Raw genomic sequence first — 12,500 nt, forward strand, 5'->3', positions numbered from 1 at the left:
TTATGATTAGTCGTGAGATTCCTTTACATTTATCCTGGGACAGTGTCAAGAAACTGGGACCTTTGCAATAAAGTACAAGTATGAATGCAGGTCTTCCAGTGAGCATGCACACAAACACAAACAAACTCAGTGGGTTGGAGGCCATTTAGCCTTAGCATAGACTTCTATTTCTGGTGCATCTTTGATTAATCTCTTTTGCTGGGCACAAAAAAGTCAGAGCATCTAAGTGCCTGGACAAATTTACTGCCTGCTCTCCTAAGGGGCTTTTCAGGGTCAGTGAAATATTGAGCAATAATTACAACTGTTACAGTTGTTTTCGAATCCCAACAGGCAGGAGAAAGACCAGTTGGCTATTTACAAGGGCAACTGCAAAACTGAACAGGGCCTACCTAAAAATACTTCAGCCAGTGGTCAGAGTTAGGCTGGAGACAGAAACTCTGGATTACAAGTCCAGCCCACAAACAACTCATCATACAGTCTCCCCTTGCAACAACCACTCTGCCACTTTCACTTGCTCCGCATGGAGAACTTTAATTCGTAGACAATTAGTCATATGTGTTTACTGTTTTAAAGTTACTGGTAGCTGTTATTATAGTCCAGGGCACTGCAGTAAGAGTCCTTGCACCTGCGCACTTAGAATATCAGGATATTCGATAAGCACATGTAATTTTGAAATATGTAAGAAGAAAGGTTTTTACTGTACTGGGACTTACTTGTTTGGTAAGTGTAAGACATACCTACATTTTTTTGTGTAGTGTTAGTTGGACTTTCTGTGCTCATTTATACCAATTAAGTCTAAACTGTTGGTCAGACTTTTATTTTTCCCTAAACCTCCATGTTTGGATAATGACAGAGTTGTGATGAAATCATTTTTATTCCATTCTTTGCTTGAGCAGTCCAGAAAGGTAATATTAGGCAAATTTGTGCAAACCTAACTTGTCCATTGCTTATGCGCCATGCACTAAGCACTGACCTCCTAAACTTTGCCAAAATTACCATAATTTACAGCGGGATGAGCATTTGGCTGTAAAATAATGGTAATCGCTGTTAATTCTCAGTGTTTATTTTGTAAACCATTTCAGTTGTCTGTCAATTGGAATTGAAATCATGACACAAGGAGGAGTATCTGTAGAAGCAGAGGAGATTTTTGCCCAGAGCAAAGAAGCACTGGACATTACTCTTTTAGGGAGTGAATGGAATTCTTCGGCTGGTGGGTTGTCAACGTTAAACAGAGAGCTTGCAATTCATCTGTCCCAAGAGCCAAATGTCAGAGTTTCTGTGTTGGTCCCAGAGGGTGCTTGCAAACATGAAGACAAAGAGGCCGCCCAAAATTTTGGGATCAATGTTCTTGATGCAGGGAAACAACCAGGCTTCAGTGAACCTCTTGACTGGTTGGGCTTCCCACCACAAGATCACACAATAGATGTCGTTGTTGGCCATGGTGTGAAACTTGGGAGGCAAGTTAATGTCATAAAACGTTCTCCACAATTCCAAAATTGTAAGTGGGTGCACATGGTGCATACTGCTCCAGAAGACCTCAGCAAATACAAGGGTTATGATAATCCTACTTCAAGAGGTGAACAGAAGCACTGGGATGAGGTTGATCTTTGCAAATATGCGGACCTTGTTGTTCCAGTCGGACCTAGACTTAAAATGGCTTACTCTTCCTATTTGCAGGGGAGTAAGAAGGTTGAAGATATTTTTGAAATAGTTCCAGGTTTATTTAATCGGGAATTTGGCGATTTAGTGCAACAGGCCAAAGGTGAGAGTAATGATGATTTCAAGGTGTTGTTGTGTGGGCGTGGAGATGATGAGGACTTTGAGCTGAAGGGATATGACATTGCTGTTAAGGCATTTGCTGATCAACGCCTGAAAGGAAAACGATATTATCTTCTGTTTGTGGGTGCCCCTGACGAGAAGCAGGATGAGGTCAGGAGAAGACTTCTCAACTGTGGAATTACTAATGAGCAGCTCACAGTTAGAAAATTTGTACACGGTCGTGAAAAAATGAGGGACCTCTTTTGTGAAGTCGACCTTGTCATCATGCCTTCAAAATCAGAGGGATTTGGTCTTGTTGCTCTTGAAGCCTTATCAGCAAGTTTACCAGTGCTTGTGGGGAGAAATTCAGGGTTTGCAAGAACAGTCCAAAGCATTCCCTTTGGAGCATACAGCATAGTTGATTCAGATGATCCTGTTAAATGGGCTGAAGCAATTGAGGGTGTTGGTGTTAGACACGGAGTGTGCCTTCAAGAAAGCAAATTACTGAGAGAAGCTTATGGCCAGGAGTACTGTTGGAAAAGACAATGTGAAGCACTTGTAGACAAGTTATGGAGTATGGTTCATGGTATGGTAATTAATATCTATTTTTGTGATCTGGTTTTAATGTTCCACTTCCCAGAGGAGCTTTTGCCTTTTTTTCAGTCCTGTGGGCTGGAAGTTACAGGCAGATTCATTTTTTTGACAGAACATCAATCCCAATTTTGAGAACCACAAGAATTTTGTCCTGTCATGTGGGTGCAGTCACCAAAAGTAAGGATTAGCATGTTGTTGAAAGGTTAAGAGTCTTTGTCCAATGTTATTATTTGTGGCTGTCCTCTTCATTGAGCTGCCTGGCCCCTTTGGGGTTCCCTTGGCGATTGCCAGTGTAAATGTTCTTGGATTTTAAACAGTAGAAGCAAAGTTCCTTTTAATTCCTGAAGTTTTTTTTAACATTATGTGGCCCACTGCTGAGGCCATCTAGTATTGGATCATGACAGGGAGATGTAATGGTGAAACATGACTATTTTTACTGTCAAAATAGTTGTCCATGAAGGTCTGCTGAGAGGATGAAGGAGAGCACATACATGTATAATACTGGAATTACAAGAATTACAAGAGCTCATTGCATGATCTAAAATCATTTTCTGAATGCATGACTCCAACCTACATGTAGCGTAATAATTTTAAAGAAAATTCAGTTGTTAAAATTGAAGTCAGAAGAATCATCCAATGACTGTGTAATAATATTTTTGGTCTCTTTATCAGAGAGCTCTACTTGCGAAGCATCAGCTGCAGATAGCTTGGCTGAACAACAGTTTGTTGCAATTCCAGGAGTATTTTGCCAGGCTGACCCAACAACAATGCAGCAGCATGCTATTCAGGAGGGAGCTGTGACTTCGTACAGAAAAAATGCAAGGACGTCGGGCCAAAGAAGAACTTTAAAATCCAGTGAAGAGGAAGGTATTGACAGTAGTTTTTCTGTCTTGCATCTCACAGCTACATTGCTTATTCTAGATTCCCTGTACATGTACATGTACTGTAGGATATTTCATTCTGTTTTTTTTTTCCACTTACTTTCACCAAAAAAAAGAAGCCAAGCATTGGTTAACACAACAAAGCAAGGCTCCTATTTGCGTATTCTAAAAAATTTATATAAAACCATACTTGAAAGTATACATTTGAATGTAAAGGTTAATTATGTTTGTGTATGAGCTAGTATTCTAGAAACGCAATATTTCTCAATTATTTGCCGAAGGCGAGGTGAATATCGCTGACTAAGTCAGTTATGTGTTAGTGCACTGTAAGTGCACTACACACTATGTGACCGGGTTGCAAGAGTGTAAGAGTGTATGGCCGGGAAAAGATCTCATGGATATACCCACCATGAGTCCCCTAGGTTAAACTCTCATTTTACAGATAACGTCTAAGTGCCCATTTCAGTGATTAGGTCTAAACTTTCGTTTATCTTATTGCTATAGCAATATTTAGGTCTGGAAACTGATTTAGAATGGTTTAATTTTTTAGAGTTATGGTTGGTGTGTATATCCATGAGATCCTTGCCAGTGTTAGAGTGTAAGTCCGTGGTGACAATAGGCCCACAGTTTGTGCATGCATAACTCACTAACAAACAGGTCTGTTGAAAGCGTGCTTGAGTTTCAACAAAATGAGCTCCAAAATTGGCAAGAATTTGTGACGCTGATGAATAATAAAGCAGCTGCTATTTCCAAAATGATGGAATTACCTGGTGATAAATAACCTTGTCTAGGAAAGTAAATTTTGGACTTTTCAGAAACAATGGTCAATTTCAAGAGATGGGCGATTGTGATCTTTGTGTTGAATTCGCACATTTCTTGTCAATCTTTTTTATAAAAAAAAAAACGATTGCAAATTGCTATGAACTTTAACAGAACAGGACTTCAAGTCACATGCACGTTCAACTAAGCATAGTCCAGGTACTTGGGTGTCTTGGACACACGTCCAGCTCTTGTGACTGACTACAGTAGTGGTAATCTTGGACGGTTGAGGTCTGTCACAAGTTTCACACGAAGGCTGGTCTTTACTCAGTGCTGTTCCCAACTGTTTTTCTGGCTGTTTGTGCTGGCCCTTTTGATCTGCTGTTGCTAACAGTTGAGACTGGATGGCTGTTGATAGCTGGGGATCTTGAAATTTGTTGGTGGCAGTTGGCTGACTTTGAGATGGAATTTCTTATTCAGGCTCACTGGGCATGGCACTGAAAAATGACTCTTTACTTCTTCGGAGGTGTTTCCGGTTTCACGGCAGGATTCTTTCATCTTCTTTTCTTACGTTGTAGGATCTTACATCGGCTTGCTCTTGCACTTCCCCTTTGCACCATTTTTGACTGCATTCTACAGGTTGTGGCACTCTTCTGACTGTCTCACCCTTCCGTAATGGTGGAAGCTCCTTTGAACTCTGGTTGAAATAGCAGGTTTGCTTGGCCCTTTTTGTGACTAATTTTGATGCTTTGTGGATGTTTTGTCTGGGGTTTGATGGGGGTTTGAGGTTTTAGCAGCATTTCAGCAGTTGGCAGCTGAGTTTGTGTGCGTTGGTCGAACATTCACTGCGCTGGAGAGGAAGTCATTACTTCAGTTGAGATGTTTCTCCAACTCAGTAGTGCAAAGTAATATTCTGCTCCTGATTGATTTGCTTTCTTGAAATTTTTAGCCGTTTTAAGAGTGTTCTGTACCCTCCCATTGCTTTAGGGGTACCCAGGGAAGCTGGTTATACACAACAACAACAACAACAACAACAACAACCATCCATTTATTTGCCAAATTAGAAAACGTTTTATACAACAGAGTAAATTAATTTGATCAGGCAAAAAACCACTCAGAATATTTATAAACTAATTAACGAGCTGAGTAGTTTCAATAAATTATTGCTTGCATTTTCTGGGTTGTAACTCACACATACATCTAATAGAATAGACAAGAGGATAAATATTGAAATAATGAAATAAATAAATCTAACTAATCTAAGGAAAATACATTTAGAGGAAAAAAACAACAAAAAACTGGTACCAGATAGTAGTATTGTATTTATCAATTCTAGCAAAACTACAACAGGTTTAAGAGTTGTGGCATAAATGTTTCCCCAGGCAATCAAACCATACGGCAGGAAAGGATACACTAAGGAATAATATAACTGATTGAGAATATCAATAGTAACAAAAATTAATGTCTAAGCTTAGATAGAATGCCAATGGCCCTTGACATTTTCTTACCAACTTCATGTGTATGTTTTTTCCAATTTAAATTAGAATCAATGATAAGACCTACACATGTAGGTATTTGACATACAGTTTGCTCCACAGGCCTGCCTGAAATTTTGGTTGAGGATTTCTTTGTGGAGGGCAAAAGATTACAAAATTTGTTTTGTGGATATTAAAGACAACCTATTTAACTGGAGCCATTGATTAACTTTATCTAGTTCTTCATTTAATTTCAACTCAATGTTAATTGTTAATTTTGATCTTGTAGAAAAATGTTGGTCTCATCCACTAAGAGATGGAAATCAAGTACATTGGAACATTTATGAAGATAATTTACATATATCAAAAATAATAAAGGCCCCAGTAGAGATCCCTGTGGCACCCCACATGAAATTTGTTTTGAATCTGTATCTATAGGGCCTAGTAAAACAATTTGACTCCTATTAGACAAGTAGGAGGAAGACCATTCATGTCCAATACCCCTGATACCATAGAATTCCGGTTTGTCGAGTAAGATATGATGGTCAACAGTATCAAAGGCTTGGCACAAATCTATAAAAATACCACAGGAATAATTCTTACTGTCAATAGCTTTTTGAATTTTATCTACCATAAGAATAAGGGCATGAACTGTAGAATGATCGGAACGAAATCCAAACTGTTGGTCAAAGAAAACAGATTATTGTTTGAAATACTTATTAATTAATCTATTGTACATGAGTCGTTCAAGAATCTTACTAAACATAGATGATAATGAGATGGGACGATAATTAGTTACCAAACGTGGTGAGCCTTTTTTATAAACTGGAATAACTTTCAATTTGCCACTTTGAAATGATCAGGAACACTGCCTGATGTGAACGAGCAATTAAAAAGAATTGCAAGGGGATAAGAAATAAAGTTCTTTAAAACTTTCAAGAGAACAACTGGGATACTAAATGGTCCAGTTGCTTTATTAGAGTATCAAATTCAGTGTGTGAAGAGATCACAACTTGACTGAATCATCACTGTCAACAACTGATTCCAAATCATTATTCTTAATGAAGAGACAGGTATCAAATAAGTCTGTCAATTGGATAGGTTAATATAGTACATTGTAAGTTAAATTGTCAACAAAAAATAAGAGTTGGAAAAGAGCATGAAAGCCTTCAATTTGATACTACAAATTAAAGTAATTTGCTATTTTATTTTTAATTAGTGGAAGGATAATATCTGGTAAGTGACCAGACTGGTCAGTATATCAAACTTTGCTTATAAGCTACCAGGTATTACATTAACTTCACGTAACTGTATGGAAGGCAAAATAACCTTTTCTTGCTTAAGCTAGATCATTCCTGTTTTAGCTCTAGAGTAATATTGGCTACAAATAAATTAATGCTAAATTAATTATGACTTGTGTGATATAAAAATGGTACTTTGCACATGAAGCATGAAGGCAATGGAAACTGTGGCTTTCCTTATTCACAAAGAGACGTGCATGGTCATGAAAAGTTGAATACCGGTATCTTAAAAATTTCCCAAAAGTGTAACATGAAACTGACTACAGTCATTAACAGTGAATGCTACCATAAATAGGTAAAAGCACTTTTAATTAATCACTCAGGATTTTAACAGAACAGAGTAAATGTTGCATGGTTAAAAGCAGTGGACCTCTCTCTAACATACATGCATGCTCAATCACATTTAAGACTCATTTTCAGGTATAAGAGAACATCAGCTGAATATGATTTACTCTGCAGCAAAATTGTGAACTGCATCTCCAAAGAGGAACTGTCCCTCTGTTAGGACTTTCATATCATCAGAAATTAATGTATTTGGTCTTTGCAGGAATGGATGCAAATGAGGTAAATCAAAGATCACACCCACAGTTGCCTGAAGTGTCTAAATATAAGAAGAAATGGGGGAAAAGAAAGGATAAGAAAGTTTCTGGAACACCTAGAGAGGAACGTTCTTTGTGTGCATTTGGAGGTAGGAAAAATATTTTAGCAGTGCCAGTGTGAGCTAGCTGTTTCAGAAAAACCGTCCCTTTATCAATAATCTTTCTACCAGCGTACGTCATATGATCAGTTACACTTTGAAGTGGTGTATCTCCCATAAAGTTTTTCATCTGCAATTTAAGTCCCCAGAAAGACACATACAAGCATTTTAGTGATGGGAGAAAGGAGCAAATTAATTTATTGTAATGTTAGGTTGTACTGAGATTTTTGAGTGCAAAGCTTGGGACATAAATGTAGTTCTTGCCAGCTTTAACATTATTTTGAGCCACTAGAGTGATGGGCACTATGATGAGATTTCAGTAAGCACGAAACGACAATCCTAGACAAATTACATTGGGACACTAGACGTACGCTATTCTGTATTCGCCATTCGCTATTCTCTTTACTATCTCTCCCCCTCTGCCACTCTCCCCCCCCCCCCCTCCCCCTTTCCCTGTCAGTGTTGGCCCCAAATGAGGTCATGTCACAGGAAGAAGTACTTGAATGCGCTGAGGAAATTCATTCAACATTGACTGAGGTGGGGAGGGGGAGTATGGAAAGGCCAGTTTTGCCGTGAAATATTATTTGCGTCACATATTTCCCTAAAAAATGTTCAATTTCCCTTATCAATTTGTGAAGGATTATAGCTTGATTTAGACCTCTGATTACTAATGGTTAATATAGCATGAGGTATGAAAGCTGAAGCTACAGTGTATGTTGAGATTTAGCTGACTTGACCATACCTGATTAGATTATCATGAGCGAAGGTCAAAAGGATAATTCTTCCTTAGGTACCACAATTTTGAATTTGTGTCAAAAACCTATTAAATTACCATAAAACAAAAGCTTGGAGAGCTGATCCTCATACAAAGAAAGGTATTTGGAATTTAGATTATTCCAACAGCAAGTGGTAAAGCTTAATTAGGGTACACCAAATAAAATAAGCGACAAGATAGCCAAAAAGAAAATTCAATTCATTGTTTCAATGCCTGACAGCCACCATGTCTAGGATTGTCGAACTTGTCAAAATCATCTTTTCAATCTAATTCTTGGTGCCTCGGATGTGTTCACTGGGCATTAATTTTGCTTTGTACAGAATTTTCAGGATCCTTAAGATGGGGCATTTTTGTGAAGCCAGTGAAATGCAAATACTTTTGCCTTTTTAGTTGCTCTATCAACTGTGAAATTTTCACAAATTCTTATTAAGCCTACATTGAACGTGGTCAACAGTGATACATTATTAAGTTTACTTGAGATGGCATTTAATAATCAGCATTTTTTGCAGTTCATTTATTTTTTTGTTAAGGCATATACATGTACTAGAGTCACTTTTACATGTAGTTTGCAGTGTTAACAGTATTGCTCCTCAGTGTTTGTATGAACTGATCTGTTCCAATAAAAAATGCATTTACATGTAACTTCATGAATCCGTTACTTTCTCTTTCAACACGCACTAATCAAGTTTTTATCTTTGTGTTGAGCAAGAGGAATGTGCATGCACAATGGCAAGGTTTCTGGTTTTCATCGATTTTTCTTATGGTTAGCAAACTTATACTGAAAATAATCAGTTGATTCTGATTGGACAATTTTATCCGAAATTGTACTCCGCAGAGTCCCAATTAGGGTACCATGGTACCCACACATTACTGTATAACTTAAAGTACAAGTATAAAAAAGACTGGCATTGCTTTGTTATTTTTAAAGAAGACCACCCAGAAAGCCTAAAATAAAACATAAATTTTGACCTACTATGGTTGCCATTAATTAATTTTGATCACCATAGATTTACAAGGTCTAATCTTATTTTCAGACAACTTTATCAAGCTGCGTATCGATGTATCAGACTTAACTAAAGAAGAAGGGGAAAAAGTCTACAAGTTTTTAATACCCCAAGTCCAAGAGTTTGTAAAATGCCGTGACTATTCCTCAAATCAACAAAAAGGAGTGAGAGACTTGACTAAATTTATCAACAAAGCCTACGAGGTATCCTTAATGGCTGTCAAGGTGGGCTCTCTTGAAATCATTTTGGAGTGTCCTACCTTAAGAAGTCTTGAGCATCTGTGGAATGATTATCTCTCTGGTCACCTCAATAAAGTGGCAGAACGATATCTTGTGACTGATGAAATGAAGACTAAACTCGGCCTGGAGACAATTAACCTGAAAGCAACCATAGACGAGGAAAACTACCTGGCCTGCAGGAAATTTCTTACCAAAATACCAGGTGCTTGTTCATGTAAATATTAGATTGTGACTAAACAAACAATAGACTTTTTTCGGTTATGCTTGGGAAGTGCCCTGTACGGGTAAGAGCTGGATATTAGCCCTTTAGTGTAAGAGTCTGCAATGTGCATGCAGACTTTTTGTTTGTACAAATACGTACTTTATTAGATAATGCAGTACTTAGTGCTTATAGATCGTTAGAGCTGGTCAAGAGAAAGCGAAGATAATCTAAAGTTTTTGCTATCCTAACTGCTTTAATTTCCTTGTGCCACACTAGTTTTCCCAGTACGTTGCTCCAGCTGTGCCCTTTCATGAGTAAGTGAGGGCCTTATAGAAAAGTTGCACAAGCAACAAAGTGAATGTTCACGACACAGGAAATTTAACCCTGAAAAGTTAACTAACAACTCCCTCTAATCCACGTGGTGGCATGTCTTCGTTTTCAGTAGAAGCAGACTGTGTTTCTATACAAGATCTGGAAGCCAGCACAAGTGAGATGAACACGCCTGCAGATTACAAGCCTGTAAGTTCCTTGCACTATTTGATAACAGGAAGTAGTAAAAAACTGAATGCGTTTGTAAAATAACATGGGTGCGCATCCGAACAAAAGTACACGTAATGTTAAAGAATACAAAAGATTTAGAATGGGAAAAAAAGAGCCCAAACGAAACGAAAAAATGAAATGTTCGTTTCATCCTGACATGCAGGACGCTTTCTTAACTGGTTTATTATTGTGTTAATATCATACTTGCATAAGTGGTGTAACAAACTGGTAGAGTCTTGCAGTTTGGTAATTTGGAGGTTTGCCTTGATATGCAAGTGTTACTATCCCTGATAAAGATATATTTCTATAAGTTCCGAAAGGACAGTAATTATTTTGGGGAACAGCTCTTCATTGGCATTCACTTCCGTTTTAAGGGTCTTGTAATGCTATTACATGTAAATGAACATGAAATCAAGTCTCATTTCTGGCATTTCCTCCCTATTCTCGATTTTTGAAAATCTGTAACTTTATAAGGGTTTTTGCCAAGTAAATCAACTGTGTTTCGATTGTCCCACTTCAGCTCTCAAGATAAGCTCCCATATTCAACTCTCCTGTACTGTAGCTAAATACATAGTGGAGCATTTGAACCGATGAACAGAAGAAAAACTTAAAGGTTCAACTCCAGTTAGGAACACTACAAATTTTCCATGCATGCCCAAGACTACAATCACACGGTACTGATGAAACGGATTAAAGTTTAACCTTTGTCAGTGGTTTTACCTTCTGTTCATGCGCAGAGCGCCACTTTACGAAATCCAAAATGACTTTTTCCAGGTGAGTTACCTCGTATCCATGCAACCATGCCTTAACCGGCGCATGTGATCACCTTGACCGTCTAGACTTTTGCATGGAAACATGCAAAAATCTAGACGGTCAAGGTGATCACATGCGCCGGTTAAATTTTCGACCGTACCAGCTAAAAATTCCTCCCCGATTTTGGCGTTCAAATTTTCGTACGTTAAGCGTCGCTTCATGCTACAGAAACAGGGATAAGCTCCGACATAATGGGCCACTTGGCTCGTAAGCAGACTTTACCTTTTACCTTTTTACCAGACGAAATTCTCTTTTATTTACCGATTATCTGAAGACAATAAATTGAGACAGTTTGAAGTCATGGATGGCATTCCTTGTGTCTTTATATTTATATTTTCGTTTGTCATCAGGCCAAGGACCAGGACACAAGCTGTACTATGAGAATAGAAAAGGCCAAAGTAAGTTTACGATGAAAAAATACTGTTTTTAGCAACATTAGTCTGTAAACAAAGTGATTTTTTGCCAAGAATTATAGAATCACCTTACTTTTGACAGTGTTCAAATTCTCAGCTAAACTGAAACTTAAGAGAATGTTAGTGTGTGGAAATCAGTCCCTTCATGGCAGACGCCCCGGCACGACAGCTTAAAAGTAACTTTTGTCGTTTTAGCCTGTTACAAGGAAGACTATGAACACATTGAATGATTACGTGTACTTCATATTCTCCTTTTCTCAGCTCTGTTCTTTGTAAAGTATTCCAAGCTGTCTCTTGTAATATTCATCAAGTGTTTCTTTATTTTACATTCTTGCACTGTGTGAGGATTTGAATTGTAAACTGGTACATGTGGACTTTTATCACGTAGTCTTTATGAAAAATTCATGTACTTTGCAAGAATATTAGACAAAACAATACCGCAGGTAAGTTACATAATACGTATTCCAAACGCCTTCGAAACTTTGTTTGCTTCAGTGGTTTTTTGCTCCCCACATTTGTGGGCTGTCTCTTTTACTGATTCCAAATTAAGGGTCCACGGGTGTCCAATATGTCGAGATATAGGAGAGAGAACCACTACCATATGTTAAGTTTGTAATTTTTTTTCACTAGGTTTCTCGAAGTGCTCTTCATAGGGCGTCAATCAATGGACAATATGAGGAGGTCAAGAGGCACCTGAAGAATGGTGCAAATGTTGATGAAAGAGATCAGGTTCTTCAAGAGATTTGTACTAGTATCTTATTTTCAGTGAGATTTCTGCATAACTCACTGAATAAATATATCTAGCCCAAGTTTGCTCAGCCCTTTGTGCGTGGGCTAGAACATACATACATGTATTCATTACAGACGGTCAAGAAGGGCAACACTTGGCAGTATTAAAACTTACAATCTATGGCCCTGATCTTCCTTTAATTTTCACACCAGTTTGCTAGTGAGATCATAACAAAGGAATGTGGGTGAAGCCCAAATTTCTTTCTCTTAGCAGTGTTGCTTTGTATCACTTTCAGCCAGTGCTGAACACCAGAATTTAT

At 38.0% G+C, this 12,500-nt stretch overlaps 1 protein-coding gene across 6 annotated transcripts in view; it reads left to right on the plus strand.

The window, feature by feature from the left end:
• Positions 1-12,500, plus strand: part of LOC138037613 (uncharacterized) — a 119,432-nt gene that overhangs the window by 82,563 nt on the left and 24,369 nt on the right. For 3 of the 6 annotated variants that reach the window (XM_068883517.1, XM_068883526.1, XM_068883520.1), the window contains exons 3-9: positions 1,083-2,344; positions 3,025-3,219; positions 7,316-7,456; positions 9,275-9,685; positions 10,128-10,204; positions 11,389-11,436; positions 12,082-12,180. In XM_068883517.1, the coding sequence (XP_068739618.1) occupies positions 1,108-2,344; positions 3,025-3,219; positions 7,316-7,456; positions 9,275-9,685; positions 10,128-10,204; positions 11,389-11,436; positions 12,082-12,180 (2,208 nt within the window). In that variant the 5' untranslated portion in view covers positions 1,083-1,107. The remainder of the gene's footprint in view (positions 1-1,082; positions 2,345-3,024; positions 3,220-7,315; positions 7,457-9,274; positions 9,686-10,127; positions 10,205-11,388; positions 11,437-12,081; positions 12,181-12,500) is intronic. The other 3 variants (XM_068883529.1, XM_068883534.1, XM_068883539.1) reach the window with 3 other exon arrangements.

Source organism: Montipora capricornis, chromosome 1, assembly GCF_036669925.1.
Source record: "Montipora capricornis isolate CH-2021 chromosome 1, ASM3666992v2, whole genome shotgun sequence".
NCBI classification, from domain to species: Eukaryota; Metazoa; Cnidaria; class Anthozoa; order Scleractinia; family Acroporidae; genus Montipora; species Montipora capricornis.